General features: G+C 40.5%; 1 protein-coding gene across 1 annotated transcript in view; it reads left to right on the forward strand.

Annotated features, from left to right (window-relative positions):
- KIAA1328 (KIAA1328 ortholog) overlaps positions 1–17,530 on the forward strand; it is a 256,258-nt gene that overhangs the window by 104,696 nt on the left and 134,032 nt on the right. Inside the window, exon 6 of the mRNA XM_032779841.2 lies at positions 4,103–4,230. Coding sequence (XP_032635732.1) covers positions 4,103–4,230 — 128 coding nt within the window. The remainder of the gene's footprint in view (positions 1–4,102; positions 4,231–17,530) is intronic.

Genomic DNA, 17,530 nt, shown 5'->3' on the forward strand with positions numbered 1-17,530 from the left:
AAACACAGAGGACTCCCTCTGGACTCAGCTTCACAGTTTCAAAAACAGGAATAAAACTACTTTTGTAGCATAGGAAAATTCACAAGTCAGAACAAAAGAGAACCTAATGCCTTTCCTTGCCTTACTTACAATTTCTGTAATTTTAGATGGATCATTGCAGGTATTTTTCAGATATTGTACCTGCTTGGTCTCTCCCTCCATCTGGAGAGGGATGAAACAAATAAAGCCACAAACAAAGCCCCCCCCCCCAACCCCGATTTGAAAGGATCTTCTTTCCTCATTGGTCCTTCTGGTCATTTGCCAACTAGGTGATTTGAGCTATTTAATCCCTTACAGGTAAAGTAATTCAGTACAGCCAACACGGAGGGATTTTATGCTACCCTTCTCTTTATATTTATGACAGCTGTATATACCATATGTGTGGTGCATACCATTGGTAAGGGCAGCACCACCTGCGGAAGGGGTAAAAGGGCAGTTTGCCTTGGGCCCCCAAACTGAGTGGCTGAAATTTGGCCCAGTAGCCCTTCCATCATGATGGATAGGCCATTGTGCCAAACCTGAGTGGAGCTGCAACCTTGTGCACCAAGTCGCATTGCCACTCACTGAAATTTGGCTTCTCGATGGAGGGGCGGCTGGGCCAGACCTTGGTGGCTCCATGTGAAGTTAAACTAGTGGTTTAGTTGTGTGTACTATGTGAAAAATTTGTGGGGGAGCCCCTGGTAGAACCCCCAGGTTTTCAATTAAAAACAAACAAAACAAATGTTAGGAAATTAAACGTGGGGGGGGGGGGACGCTGTGTTGTTGCAACATTACAGTTTGCACTGTGAATGTTACAAAAAGTCAAGCAAATGTTAACATGCCTGCCGTGTAGATGTGTAGTATTTGCTATTATTTTTTCCTAAGGATGCTGTAGAGGGACCTTGACTCCCTGACTACTGGGAAACTGGTAGATATAATACAGCTGCTTATACTGCTAAACTCGTGAGGGGGCTGCTAGTACTGCCAACAATCCTAAGCGCCCCAGAGGGGCAAGTTGTACCGGTAGGCGGTAGCCATGGTCCTGCCTCAATCCTGTATGTCCTGGCCTCCACAAGCAGAATGCTACTAGCACCTGCTGCCTGGGCAATCCCGGCTTTCCAAGACAAACCTCTCAAAGCAAAGTTTTTGCTTCTAAGAGCCATAAATGAACTCTGTATCTGTGACTTTAATCTATTGTTTCACTAAATGAATCCTATAAAATAGACAGGTTATGCAGCATGGTGAATTAATATTGCTGTTAAAACCTGAACCTTTGCATTTCCTCCCTTCTTATGATTCTCTTGTTACAGTACAAGCTTAATACTGCATTAATAAACTTTTTGTGCGTAACAAATTACAGTAATTCAAGTGTTAATTTTTTGTGCAACAAATGAGAATACAGTTCAGTGAACTCCTAAACAGCTCTAATCAGATAATTAATATCTTGTTAATCCAGTATTTGGACTCTTGAACTCTTAAAGAGATGTGATTTTATTTGAGCATTTAGCTATGTTTCAGTTCTAGGATTTGTAGTCCTACAGATTTATTCCCCCTCCCGCCTCCATGAAATTTGTGAGTTTCTTCAAAGCAGATTGTGAAAGTATTTTATCAGCCTGTGTGTCTATATAGGTACTAATAGCCTCTTCATCAACATTGTATCATTCCCTATTAAATGGTGTAGGTCCTATTTGCATTTGTGTATGGCATAGAATCCTGTTAATTCCTACAAAGTAAGGTGCTCTTTCCCCACGTTTAGTAAAGATTTAATAGAGTGGAAGAGTAATAACTCATATTAAGGCTTGCGTCTTAGAAAATTATACCGCAGTAAATGAACTAGCTTAGTAAGAAGTATCATCATAGCTAAAACTAAGCTACATTTGTCTAAATGAGTGAACAGAGAACACTGATATATTATACCTTTTTTGTTTGATTGCTTACTCGTTACTTCCCAATGAATGTCTCTAGTATTATGTGAATGAACACGGTTTTATCTTCTAATGCAGGGGGGATTCCTAGCCACTGTCACAATGTGAACCATATTTAAAAAGGTGAAAAATCTCATGGTCTTCTCTCCTCCCATTCCTGCACATGCATCCCCCCTCCCATTTGACAATGCCAGCCATTGCTGACGTGTAGAAGTAATGTTAGGGAAGCAAGTCATGTTTTCAGCTCTCTTTTAATTAAATTGAGCAGCTAGAAGCAAGAAGAGACATCATCACGTGCACAGCAAGTGCTTCAAAGGTGGCAGTGGCCCACGGAGCAGAGTTTGGGACCTTCTGGTGTAATGCAGTCCCACTGTGTTAGTTTCTTTAGGTTTGACTCTCATACTGTATGATTTTCATCTTTGAAATACAGAACTATGTGTAATGCACTGGCAAGAACAAGAATAGATATGTCCCCACTATGTGTGTACCCCAAAGCCCATTAGGGTATACATTCCACTCACCCACATGGATAGGGAACAGCAATAGGCAGATAGTGGGGTAAGGTCCTGTTGTATCAGGGAGGGGCTGTTGGAAGCAGAGTGAATTAACAGAGACATAAAAAATTGATAAAGATAGGACTGTCTGTTTTTATATTCTGCCACATAACATGGGTTTAAATAAATTTGCCTATAATTTGTCTCCAAATACTGACATTTAACTCTTAGGCCGTATAAATGTACTGGCTTTTTCTACAGTAAAATTCATGCCCTGCGTCCAGGCTAATATGTTCACCTACTATAAACATTACTGCCTATAGTTACAGCTGGAATAAAAAATTACTTTTATATACATCATAGCTGGCAAAGACTCCTGAGACCACCACAAATCACTTCAGCCTTTTGGTGCTCTCTGACAAAATGCACAGAAATGGAAAACTGCTCAAGCTTCAGATGGATTGACCAGAAAAAGCAATTAGCTTATTTAGACCATTGTTTGTACCCTCCTTTATCTCAAGATGCTGAGCAAAGGTGTTTTAGAAGCTCTCCTTATTACTTTAGCATTAGATCTTAATCACCTTCCTTCTGCTCCCTCCCCAAAAAGCTTTGCTCATCCCATTTTTAGCTCTGTTCTTAAATTATTTTTTTCAGAGGATCGTAATGGGGAATAACAAAGCGGGGAGTTATTTATGCAGCCATGATTGGCAAAAATGATTGCAACACAAATTTGCCCAGAAGCGATGATTAGATCATAAAAATGTTAAGAAAATCTATTACTCAACACCATTTTACATATTTGAAGAAGTTTTTGTTCTCTACGTTAATTGTGATGACTTGTTGTTAAAGCATTTATTCAGAGTAATCTCTTTGGACATTGAGCCCTTATCCCATCCGCATGCATAATTGAAATCGGGGAGGGGTGGAACGAGGGGGAAGCATAAACGGTTTACCATGCTAAATGAGCAAGGGAGAGAATTACACAATGACAGGTGAAGAGCAGATTTATCTCCTTTTGGAATTTCAGTGCTGCAAGCAAGGCAGGACACTATTGCTAATATCCTTGCAAATACCACAGTTTTTTGCTTCTACAGATAACAATCCAAAAATCATTGCTGGTCTCTGAAAGGCCTGTAGTTCTGGAGCTGTGGCTGTGTTTATGATCCATCAGTAGTTCAAACTGGGCACCAAATCCATAGCTGTACTTAAAAAGTGGAATATTTACCGAGTTGGCTATTGGTAATTAAAGCATTGGCACTGTCCTCCTTAGCTGAATACAAATAGGACTACATATGCAAAGAGGGCTGTAATTGCGGTAACTGAAATGTCATAACCTACCTCATGTACTCATCCCTTCAAGTGTTTGTAAATTTGGTGAGGGTTCATCTCTGTCTTATGGGCGTGGGATAAGATTGCACTTGTTCTTGGTCTTTTCATTTCGCTTCAGGCACATCCACAGTAACCATCCATCTCCACCCTCCCACCCCAACCTCCCCCACCCACCCCAGACTCCATGCACACATGGTGTGTCTTTCTCTGAACTCTGCATTTTATGGCTTCAGTTACCACAGGACCAAAACAGATTTACACAGAATAAATTTGGTATTTGTTAGATTTTAACTTTTCAATATGAAATATTTTTTTCCCCTTAACTTGCTGTCTCACCCCTGCAGCAGCAGTACAGAGAATGCCAGGAACTTCTGAGCCTATATCAGAAGTATCTATCTGAACAGCAAGAAAAGCTAACTGTCTCTCTCTCAGAGCTTGGTGCTGCCAAGCTGAAGGAGCAGCAGGTAAGCTCTCTCCCCTCACCATTTCTTTAATGACTACATTGCCGATCCCGTTGAAACACCCTTTCACTTGCTGTCAGAACTGTAACTGTAATGTGTTGTCTTATGGTATATAAATGTTCTTGCACTATTCTGTGATTGGCATTTCCATGGCCCTTTTCCCTAATACATGGACTAGAGGTAAGAAATTATTACTTAAAGCAACCTTTGGATCATTAAGTCAGGTCAAGTTCATTGATTCAGCTGTAATGCAGCAGGAACTGTGAAGAATCCCTTTCTTTGCAGTCTAAGGGGAAAGGTAAGGGGTGCTGTTGCCTTCCTTGAGCCCTTTCGGACAACATGTGCTTCACAGAGAATTTGCTGTCATTTCAGAAATAGCCTTTTAAATTTCCAGCATAATTTTTAGTGAGTGAAAAAGAGAGAGAAGCAGGTGAGCTTGGCTGATAAGAATTTTTCCAGTCTATCTGGGAGTTCATCTCTTTTTGAACCTTCATAAAACAACTACTAATTGCAGATAAAGTTAAAAGAGAAAATATTGGTTGAGATGCTGTATGTCCTACCTAAGTGGTTAAGTGGTCTAAAGTTCCCGTATGCTGAAACTGGAAAGTAGCTAAAGACTTTGCTATTAGTGATTTGCTGATAGTTAGTTACTTGATTTATGTACCTGCTGATAGCTGATCCTTTTGCCAGGATGAAGATAATGGCTCTGACCAACGTTATTCTTATCTATTCTTCTTCTTCTTCAAAAAAATTGCCTCTGCAGATCTCCACTCTTGGTGTCTCACGTGAAGCTCATAGCTTCCAATAGTGGTAAAGCTTTTAGGTCTTGAGCCTTGAAGCATCTGCTAGGGGCTTCTATTATCATAACAGTTATGTGCTGGCAATGATCTCAGCACTGTAGAAAACCCAGAAGGTGACACATTGCATCCTAGAGCTTACATTCTAACAAAACTACACAGACACAGCGAGCTATTGATAAAGTCTATCTTGGTGAGTGGTGTTTGGCTTTTCTTTTTAATAAGTGTATAACAGCACTTAACTTTGTATTTAGAAAGAAGAACTGACTTTCCCCTTCAATTTTCCGTTGTATACAATGTCCTGCTGGTGAGGTTTGGGTTTTATAAACATTGATAGACATTTTTGTGTTCTGCCACATTTAAAATCTTGTGTATCTTTGTCTGGTGTGGCGTTCCTAAGATTAGCAAATCTTGGCTGAGAACTTCTGGTCCTGCTATTCTCTCTCATACTTGCACTTCACTGGGGAATTTGAAAAAGCCAAGCTGAAGCTCTCTCAGTAGTTCAGCACAGAGCACCCTGGCAGTGCCAGCTGTGTTTGAGGTGAGGCAAGTTATGTTTGAGGTTTTTTATCTTCAACCAGTTGAGAGACAGACATATCTTTAGCTCTTGCTCCTGGGTAATACCTGATATCAGGACATCCACCATAACTTCTATGCCAAAATGTAAAGTCAGACACAAGTGAAAAAGCATCACCTCAATAATTGGTGCATGAGCACATATCAGTGCAGCACCTAGTGCTCATTGCCATTTGATGAATAGTTTGGTGCCAGAGACCATCATGGAGTCATGACTGGGACTGACTCCAACTCCAGTGTCTGAAATGTGGTGCATTGAGACCTTCCACCTTGCTTGTCCCATTTGCCCTCCTTTATCCCATTTTAATGGCAGGAACTCTTTTACCTATTTAAGATGAGGCCTCTTCATTGCTTGCTCCTTTCTAAATTTAGCTCTGCTGACACTTCTTGTTCTAACTTCTGTGAACCTCAAGGTATTGAGCTCCTCTTCTGTGAACTCTTACTGGTTGCAGTTTAGCCATGTTTCTCTCTCCTTTTCTCACTGCAACTATGTCTGCTCTACACAGTTAACACAGGTGATTGGTACCTAGGTCTGAGCACCTGAGGTAGGTTGGCCTGGGTGTGACCATCCCCACTGCAGAGCCATACCCACATTACTGTGTCCTCATTATTTCTGCACTCACCTGTATGAGGGGGGTGTCAGGGCTGATTCCCCACTCTGGCACTTTGAGTGCAGAAGTTGGGGACCCGCAAGTCTTCTAAAAATTAATACTGGCCACTACAGGCTAGTATTAAACTCCCAAGGTCACAGCTCTTCTCTGATCATGGATGGGTAGATGCTGCCACCACCCAAGTGCAAACCCTCCCCCCTTTTGAGAACTCAGGAAAGAGCACTTGGGAATTCCTTCCTTTGGGGCAGTGGTCCCCAACCGTTTTTGTCTGGCGGGTGCCAGACGAGCCATGAAGGACTGTGGCAGCGGACGAGCATCCGCCAAAATGCCACCGAAATTCTGAAGCATTTCGGCGGTGACGCCTCTGGATGACGCTGCTTGCTGCCGACAAGCAGCGTCATCCAGAGGCGTCGTCGCCAAAATGCTGCCGAATTTTGTCAGCATTTCAGCGGATGCTCGTCCGCCAGCCAGTACGTGGACGCACTTAGATGCCCAGGCGGGCAGGCACTGCATTGGGGACCCCTGCTTTGGGGTACCCTCAAGCCCTTTCACCCCCCCACCCTCCCTTGGGGAAGAGCTGAGAGAGAAAACAAAGGAAATCAGCTGTTGCCACCAGCTAATTAAAGAACATTGCACAAACCTCCCAGGACACCAAAAATTCAATCTTGTTCTTAAAAAGGTAAATTTTATTAAAAACAAAAAGAAAGAAAATACATCTGGAACGTAGGCTTTTGCTAGATTTTAAAAACCCGCTTATACAAATTAAATGTCAAGAATAACCTTCTTGAGGTCCAGCTTAAAGGTTACAAGCAAAACAGAAGCATTTGAGGTTAGCACAGAGTCCAAAAGCCGTAAGAAATAAACAAAATAAACCTAATCACATCTTCCTACACATTTTCTGATCTACTTATGTATCTTGGTTTCCAAATAAGCAATTTCTAGGTATGATTCTGATGATTTTCATACCTAGCCGTCAGCTTCTCACAGCGTAACTGCTGCCTTGTTCTTCTCTACCCCAGAAAACAACAGACAAATGGAAGGTTTTTCCCAATTTAAAAAAGTTCTAGCCCTCCCATTGGCTCTTTTAGTCAAGTGCCCACTCACTTCCCTTTACCTACGCATGCAGTCAGACTTTTTAACCCTTTACAGGTAAAGCAAGTAGAGAACAGCTACCAAGAGGGATTCTGTAGCTAACTGGCTGGCTCGGTGTCCACAAAAGGGAGCCACCCCCCTCTCATTTATTATGGGGGGGCATATGTAATGGGTTTTTGTGCTGAGACACGCTTTATGGATGCCGCCAACACATCTTCCAGAGTAAGTGATATATGGACACGCCTGGAAAGAGAAAGAGGATGACCTAGAGAAACATCACGCAGAGCAATAGAGAAGCCCAACCTATCGGCGTGACACTGAGAAGCCTGAAAAGACCAGTACAAAATTGAAATAAATGGCAGAAACTGATGGATGCACCTGAGGGTCCAGGAGGTTAAAGAAAGAAGACTGGAGGACTCCAGTGATTCAGCCTATGTCCTTATTGCAAAGTGTGTGGGTTCCAGGCCAAGTTTAAGCCTTGTTTCCTAACCTACACCACCAGCCAGGTAAACTAGCCTGTATATTTAAAGCACCTTTAAACCTGGGCTAGAGGTTTTTTATGTAGTCAGAACGGGAAAGGGGGGCGTTAAAGCTAAACCCTATGTAAGAGCCTGGGTTAACTGCAGTGTAGACATGGCCTGAGTGTTAAAGTTTGGGAGACCATTTAGCTATGTGGACTAAGAAGGCATTGAATAGCATCTCTTTATAATTTAACTGGTTGAAGGTCATCTGATTGGTCATGAGCACTTTCCTTACAGCTGCCCAGAACCTGGTAGACATTTCAGCATTGTGATTTACCTACCCTGATCCTCACAGAGGAGCAAGTTATACTGAGAGAACACCAGAAACAGAGCGTGACCAGGCACGTTAGTCCCTGTTCAGGGGCTGGCAAAGAGAGTTAATGTGCTTTTTCTGACTAAGCTGCATATTCTCAGTGTCAGGGTAGCAGGGCAAAGTTCTCTGTAGTGAATGCAGTAATCCCCCAGCTGTGTCCTATCAAGTGAAGTTGCAATTGATAATTGGAGCCAGTTGCCACATGGAGGAAGAAAGAAATGACAGGTAAAGAGTCCTCATTTGGTCTGATTTAAAATGACTTTTTATGACTCTTCAACTCCAGGCCACAGAAAGCCAGTCTTCTCAGTGACATTTGTATTGGGGGAGGGGGTTCTGGAACAGCTTTCCAGTAGGAGTAGTGGGTGCAAACAACTGAATCAGTTTTAAGATGGAGCTTGATAAATTTATGAACAGGATTATATAATGGAGTTACTTGTGGCCTAGAATTAATCCAGGACGTTCTTTCCTGTCGTTGTTCTTGTATTGTTTAGGCTGAAGAAAGCCTCATAGAACTGTAGGACTGGGAGGGACCTGGAGAGCTCTTCTAGTCCAGTCTCATGTCCTCCAAGCAGGACTAAGTATTAAACCATTCCTGACAGGTGTTTGTCTCATCTGCTCTTAAAAATCTCCAATGATGAAGATTCCATACCCTTCCTGGGCAATTTATTCCAGTGCTTAACCACCCTGAGAGTTAAGAAGTTTTTCCTAATGTCCACCTAAATCACCCTTGCTGCAGTTTAAGCCCATTGCTTCTCAGAGGTTAACAAGAACAATTTTTCTCCCTCTTCCTTGTAACAACCTTTTATGTACTTGAAAACTGTAATTATGTCCCTCTCTGTCTTCTCTTATCTAGACTAAACAAACCCATTTTTTTTTCTATCTTCCCTCATAAGTCATGTTTTCTAGATGTTTAATCACTTTTTTTGTTCTTCTCTGGACTCTCTCCAGTTTGTTCACATTTTTCCCAAAATGCGGCACCCAGAGCTAGACACAGTACTCCAGTTGCGGCCTAATCAGCGTGGAGTAGAGCAGAATTACCTCTTGTGTCTTGCTTACAACACTCCTGCTAATACATCCCAGATTGATGTTCGCTTTTTTTGCAACTTTTGACTCATATTTAGCTTGTGATCCAAACTCCTTCCTAGGCAGTCATTTCCCATTTTGTATGCGTACATCTGATTGTTCCTTCCTGAATGGAGTACTTTGCATTTGTCCTTATTGAATTTCCTCCTATTTTCTTCAGACCATTTCTCCAGTTTGTCCAGACCATTTTTAATTTTAATCTTTTCTGAGTTCTCTTCAAATCGCCGACCATGGAGAACTTTTTTCTGTTTGTTTATTTTGATTGCGCTTGGGAAAGCCTAGATACATCAAACAGACTGTAAGAGCTTCAGTTGTTGGCTTGCTACTCAACTGTAACTGTCCTGGGTTGTTACACAGAGGTAGATAACATTTCCTTCTTTTTGTAACTGCTGTCTGTTCTCACTTGTGGAATTGGCACCTGTAGTTTGAGCTGCCAGGGCATCAGTCCCACAAGTACGAATAGTCAGAGGTAACACTCAAAGAACAGTTACAAACAGGTAACTCTTGAACCACATGGGAGGACACCCAATTACACTTTGTAAAGAATGCCTCTTAATATGGTCTAGTTAGAACTATCTTGTCTCTGTTCTTCTCTTCCTCTCATCTCTAATCTAACTTTTTTTTTATTTGACTTGTGATCTCATGCCACACCCATCATCATGGCATCTTCTGCGGTTTACCTTTCTACTCTTCCTTCCTTATTTTTATGTGGATTAATACTGATAAGGCTGCCCATTCTCTGCAGACTTGGACTGTCAGTGCAAGGTCACCTTTCAGTATCCAAAAGCTGATTTCCGTATTAGGAATGTGGAGTAGCAAAAGAGAATGAAGCACGCTGCAGTGTTACCAAATTTTCTCACACTGTCAAGAAAAGAAATGGATGGTTGTGTAGTGACCAAATGACTGCAGGAGTTACAATACTTTTGCATTTGTGACTGAAATGCAGCTCTGATTCTTATCCACATTGAACTAATGCTGCTACTTTGGGTTATGTTTAGTTTGCCTGCATCTTGTCATCCTTTCGTGACCTCAAAATTGCTGCTGTTCATAATCTTGGCTTAGTAGTAGGGTCCTTTTAAACAGAAGCCAGCCCTCAAAATTTAAAGAAATATCCTGGCAGTGGTAGACTGAAAATGGTGGTGAAATGATTTAAGATAGAACTTTTGTGGAGTCAATAATCAGTAACTGGAACATGAAGCATCTTTTTTTGTGAGATAAAGTTAATTCCATTTGAAAAGATACTTAAGGTGACATGAATTGAATTATTCAAACTGGTCTTCTTAGCATTAACTCTAGGTTAATATCTCATGATGCCTCTGGTTTCATTAGAGGAGTTTTAAGTACATAACTTTTTTATAATAAATTCAATACCTAGAAGCTGAACTGAAATTGGTTTACTTTCCACCACCCCATAAAAAGAAGCATTAATTGTAAAGTGACAATTAAAGTGCTCAGTAAAGAAGAGTCAGACAGATGCAAAGAGATAGCTTTTGTGTAAAGGAAGTGAAGAGCTCTACTGAACAATAGGTTTCTGCCCTGATATTAATAGAAAATGCCATCCATATTAAAACATAGTTAAATCTCTGTCAAAAACTATTTTGGACATCTTTCTACCGCTCCCAATTGTTCATCCTTTGCCGTTTCAAGAAGCTTTACACGGAGATGTAAAGAAAATTGCCGTTGTTCTAAGTAATCAGGTCTGACCTAATTATACCTTGTTTCACTGCCATCTCAAACAGTGGAAAGAATCCAATTTGTGTTGGCAAGTATGTGGCTGATGAAATTGTGGAAATGTTCCACAGCTTGGAGTAGGACTTGACTCTCAAGAGCTGGACTGAAGGCTGAACTTTTACTGGAATGGAATTCTTGAATCTTCTGTTGAAGGGAGGATAATATCTTTAGCCATGGCTCTGCCTGTTTCATATTAATCTTTTTATTTTCAAGTACAGCTGGCTGCTTTTATTTCTTATTTGTATAAGATTATCAGGACATCTGTTGATTCCGTTGGCTCAAGAAGATTCTTGTTCACCAGATTCTCTGTTTTCAGCTTGGGTTTTCCCCTAGCTGAGCAGCAGCAGGGAAAACCTAACAGAGAGTGAATTCCAAATCCCAACATGTTCCAAAGGGGCATCTACTCCTTGTTCTTGTGTGTTATGTATTAGTTTCTCTGTTGTTTAGCACCCAGAGGTCCCAGTTAAGAGCAGGATGTTATTTAACAAAGTGCTGTACAAACACATATGAAGACATAGTCTCTGGCCTGGGAAGTATATGATCTAACAAGATTAGCATTGCTTTTTGGAGACTAGATTTTATTTAAAAAGTAAATCAATCACTGGTTTATTTTAAATGTTACTGATACGATATTCTGTGTAGTTTTAAAATAAAACTTAAGAACTCCGTTCTCAGAAAAAACAACGAGGAGTCCTTGTGGCACCTTAGAGACTAACACATTTATTTGGGCATAAGCTTTCGTGGGCTAAAACCCTCCAAAACCCACTTCACTTCATAAAGCCCACAAAAGCTTATGCCCAAATAAATTTGTTAGTCTCTAAGGTGCCACAAGGACTCCTCGTTGTTTTTGCTGATACAGATTTAACATGGCTATCACTCTGAAACCTTTCCAGAAAAGACCAAAGATCCTGCTTTCTTTTCATCTCTATGGCTAAAACTCTTGTCCACATCTGTCATCCTCTGCCTTAACAAAGGTAACCTTTCAAAGTTCTATCATCTGGGTTATTTCCTTGAAAAAGAGAGGGGGTGTGTGTGTGTAGGGGGGTCAGTCAGCACAAATCAAGCTCTTTTTTTCCTCTCTTCACAGGTCACCTTTAAAAGCATTGTTTAGCTTGATTAAAGAAAAAAAATATGCAAAGGGCTTTGAATGCTGGGAGGCAAACCTGCATGATAGAATTTATTTTGTTGTTTAGTGAGCTGTACTGAAACAATGGATGAGCCCATCTGAAAAATAAACATGGATTGGGACAATAAATAAAGAACTACTGTAATCTGAAGTAGACCCAAAGGTATCAGATAATTTCGGAAGGGAAGTAGCCAGGAAGAGACAAGGGCTTAACTTAAGTCCATATTAGTTAGGAGTAGTGATGAGTTTGGTGGCATTTAGCTAACTTGGATTTTTCTTTAACTTAAATTTAGGGCTAGCCTGAAGGTGCTTTTAGTAGTATCTATATATGAGATGTATATTATCCAACAATCCTTTTTTATGACTTTTTCCTCTCCGTTCCACACATTGCCAATAAATACTGCTTTATTTAAAGTGGTTTGAGGTTTGACTGTTATAGCTGGGGAAATTACTGACTAGTTTTCTCAAAGGGAACAGAACTGTAGGCTGAAAGGAAGCAGATAAAGCTGAACGTGATTTCATCTGAATCAATGAAAGATATGGAGAAGGTTGCAGCCTACTTCTTGAGCAGAGTCACAGAAGGGCCAGAAGGTGACACAGATCTAGGAGGACCAAACTGTTACATCCTTGGGGGTAGCAGTTTTAGGAAGAACTGTAAACCTTACAACCAGCCATTTATTGCCACACACTGAACTAAACAAAAGCGAGCCCAAACTGGCTGGGTTATTCCCTAATAATTGAATTCAGTTGCAATAGCAACAACAAGATTCTGTTACCACGACAACCAAATACTCAAACAAATTAAAATGCAAAGATCGATCAGAAGAAGGTGTGACAGGAAACACTAAGCTCTTCAAACTCATCCCTTCTAGCTCAGTTAAGGCACTGGACTCAATTTGGATTTGCCACAGTCTGTCTTGTGTGACCCTGGGCAAGTCTCTTACTGACCCTGTGCTTCACTTACCCATCTGTAAAATAGGAATAAAATATCCTTTCTCCCATCCCTTGTCTGTCTTCTCTGTTGAGACTGTAAGTTTTTTGGGGGGCAGAGGCGAACTTTTACTATGTATTTGCACAATGACTAGCAAAATGGATATTGAAGCTAGAAAAAAAACAGACTGGAAATAGGGCATGCCTTTATAACAATGAGAGTAATTAACCATTGTAATAATTTACCATGGATCATGGTGGATTCTCCATCACTGACCATTGTAAAATCAAGTTTGGATGTTTTTTCTGAAAGATCTGTTCTAGTACTTATTTTGGGGAAGTTCTACAGTCTGTGTTCTACAGGAGGTCAGACTAGATGATGACCACGGTCACTTCTAGTCTTAGTATCTATGGAATGGGACCCTGATCTCAGTGGGGGGTCTCTTGGGACTACCAGTATGCCAGTAAAAAAAACAACTACCACTCTTCAAGTGTTTGCCTACATGTGTTCCACTTCTGGTGTGCATATGCCAGAAATTAGAACACTTTAGCCAGCAATGTCCATTGGCTGCACCCTTTGTGACCTTGAGCCTCTGTACCAACAGTTTTAGGCTGGGTAGAGCAACCAACCGACCCTCAATTCTTCCCAGAGCCTCATTTGTCTAGGGCTGAAGCAGCATTACCCACATTAGATGTCCTCAGGGCTCTACCTTATTACAGAAATAGAACAAAACTATTTAGGTTATCACATAGGTTATTTATTTCTATTGCTGAAAGATCTAGGGGTCAGGCAATTTCAACCCAGAGAATTTTCAAGTGGGTTTCAGTGGCATTAAGTTAGTGTATGAGAAAGCTAATTTAGAACTCCCGGGGCAGATTAGATCACATTATATCAGGGCACAGACAGCTTCTGTGGCCTCAGGGATATTTCTCTAACTGTCATAAGTAATGCTGCTACATGGGGTAATGTACATGCTTTTACTAGCCAATACTGTATTCTAGAGGCATCTCGCTTGGATGCTTTTTTCTGCAGGACTTTGTTGCGATTTGTGTTTGATTAGACTGACAGTACCCTCCTCCGATGTTTGTACCATGCTTGAGTCACCAGAAATGGACTACATGTAGACTTACTCTTAAGATGTGTTGTCTGTGTGTGTGCCAGGATTCACCCTTCTTTCCCCACTATTGTAGAGTCTATTAATATGGCATTGATGATTGTGAAGGAATTGAAGGGTCAGTTGGTTGCTCTGCCCAGCTCCGGGGCACGAAGGACACAAGGTGTAGCCAACAGACACTGCTGGCTAAAGTGTTCCAATCTCGGGCATATGGGGCCCATATACATCAGAAGTGGGACACGTGTAGACAACACATCTCAAAGAACTCTAGTTACTAACGGGTAAGTAACTTTCTTTTTTTAAGGATCTCTAGACTTCAACACTTCTTTGTAGCAATTGATCTACCTTTTTCAAAATGTTGACCCCGATCAACAAACCAGCCAGGTATAAATACTTACAGACATTCAATATTTTCAAACCAACTGAGTGAAAACACAAACATGCAGCCCAAATTCAGCATTCACACTGGAACTGACGTATGTAAAACAGATTCGAGTTTACAGTTCTTTCTATGATTGAGAGACAAAATAGTTAAATTTCCTAAACCTTAACAGAAAAACTGTGTGCCAGTTTACTGAATTCTTTTGCAGGTTCCTCAAATGTTTCAGGTACTGCTTCAGAAGGATGAAATCCACTGATTCCCTGTATGCCTATTGCTTATTCTCAGAGGCTTTAAAAAAAAAAAATGAAACTTAAGATATATCTAGAAGAAGTCCCATTTAGTGTTCCTCTTGAAAGAGTAAATCCAGACACCCAAGTACAAATCTTTAAATATTTATTACATTTCTTACACAAGGAATATGATTAGTAGGACTTGAATTTCTGGTTAATAGTTTTCAACATTCATGCAGACACAGTGCTCTAGTGGACTGCATAAATTCAGTGGAACCTGGAGAACTCTGATCTAATTCTGGTTCTTTCAGTGTCTTCCTGTCAAGTTATTTAACCTCTCCGTACCTCCATTTTCCTATCTATAAAATGGAAATGATGATGCCTTTTTGTAAAGCACTTTAAGTTCAGTGGATGCAAAAGTGCTATGTAAGTGCAAAGATTATATTAATCATGATTAATCTCACTGTTAAACCATAGAATACCAATTGAAATTTATTAAATATTTTTGGATGTTTTCTACATGTTCAAATATATTGATTGCTATTATCACACAGAATAAAAAGTGCACAGTGCTCACTTTATATTATTTTTATTACAAATATTTGCACTGTAAAAATGATAAGAGTATTTTTCAATTCACATCATACAAGTACTGTAATGCAATCTCTTTATCATGAGTGTAACTTACAAAATGTAGATTTTTTTTGTTACATAACTCCACTCAAAAACAAAACAATGTAACACTTTAGAGCCTACAAGTCCACTCAGTACTACTACTTGTTCAGTCAATTGTTAAGGCAAACAAGTTTGTTTACATTTACGGGAAATACTGCTGACTGCTTTTTATTTACAAAGTTACCTGAAAGAGAGAACAGGTATTTGCATGGCATTTTTGTAGCCAGTGTTGCACGATATTTATGTGCCAGATATGCTAAATGTTCATATGCCTCTTCATGCTTCATCCACCATTCCAGAGAACATGTTTCTATGCTGATAATGCTTGTAAAAAAATTTGTTAATTAAATTTGTGACTGAACTCCTTGGGGGAAAATTGTATGTCTCCTGTTCTGTTTTACTCACATTCTGCCATATAATATATGAGATACACCTATCTCACAGAGATGGAAGGGACTCTGAAAGGTCATAGTGTTCAGCCCCGTGCCTTCACTAACAGGACCAAGTACTGATTTTTTGCCCCAGATCCCTAAGTGGCTCCCTCGAGGATTGGAGTCACAACCCCGGGTTTAGCAGACCAATGCTCAAACCACTGAGCTATCCCTCCCACCATATAGTTAATGTTTTAGCAGTTTCAGATGATGTCTCGGCACATGTTCATTTTAAGAACTCTTTCACAGCAGGTTTGACAAAATGCAAAATAAGAATGGCCGTACCGTGTCAGACCAAAGGTCCATCTAGCCCAGTATGCTGTGTACCAACAGTGGACAATGCCAGGTGCCCCAGAGGGAGTGAACCTAACAGGCAATGATTAAGTGATCTCTCTCCTGCCATCCGTCTCCATCCTGTGATGAACAAAGGCTAGGGACACCATTCTTTACCCATCCTGGCTAATAGCCATTTATGGACTTAGCCACCATGGATTTATCCAGTTCTCTTTTAAACACTGTTATAGTCCTAGCCTTCACAACCTCCTCAGGTTAGGAGTTCCACAAGTTTACTGTGTGCTGTGTGAAGAAGAACTTCCTTTTATTTGTTTTAAACCTGCTACCTATTAATTTCGTTTGGTGACCCCTAGTTTTTATATTATGGGAATAAGAATAAGAAATAACTTTTCCTTATCCACTTCTCCACATCACTCATGATTTTAAAACCTCTAATCATATCCCCCTTAGTCTCCTCTTTCCAAGCTGAAAGAGCCTAGCCCTAATCTTCTCGTATAGGGACAACTCCTCGCAAACCCCTAACATTTTATTGCCCTTTTCTGAAACTTGCGAGTGGCTAAGAATATCTTTTTGCAGGTAGAGACCACAATCTGACACAGATTCCGAGATATGGCCTACAGGAATTTATATATAGGGCAATAATATTCCAGGTCTATTCTCTACCCTTTAAATGATGCTAACATCATCGGTCGCTTGTTGACCCGCTCGGCAGCACTGCGTGGACATTCTTAGAGAACTAATTCACGAGATACCACAGATCTTTTCCCTTGACGTCGTTTAGCTAAATGAGCCCCCATCCTATTGTATGTATAGTTGGAAGTTATTTTCCAATGTGCATTAACTGACATTTATCCACTAAATTTCATTGCAAGTTTGTTGCCCATCCTTAGTTTTGTTGAAATCTTTTTTGAAGTTCTTCACATCTGCTTGGTTTAACATCTGGAGTAGTTTAAGGTGTCATCGCAAACTTGCACCTCAGCTATTTACCCCTTTCTCAGATCATTTTATGAATAAATTCGAATAGGATTGGTCCCTAGTATGACCTGGGGGACAAACCACTTGGTTACCCTTCTCTCATTTTGAGAATTTGACCATTTATTCTCAACCTTTGTTCCCTGTCTTTTTACGCAGTTCTCAATCCATTGAAAGGACTTCCCTTTTATCCCTGACAGCGTAATTACATAAGAAACCTTTGGTGAGGGACTTGTCAAAGGCTTTCTGGAAATCTAAGTACGACTAATATATCACTGGATCCCCTTGATCACATGTTTGTTGACTCCTCAAAGAACTCTAATAGATTAGAGACACGATTTCCCTTTACAGAAACCATGTTGACTGTTGCTCAACAGTTTTTGTTTTTCTATGTGTCCTGACATTTTATTCTTATACCTATTGT

The sequence above is a fragment of the Chelonoidis abingdonii genome, chromosome 6, assembly GCF_003597395.2.
Source record: "Chelonoidis abingdonii isolate Lonesome George chromosome 6, CheloAbing_2.0, whole genome shotgun sequence".
NCBI lineage: Eukaryota > Metazoa > Chordata > Testudines > Testudinidae > Chelonoidis > Chelonoidis abingdonii.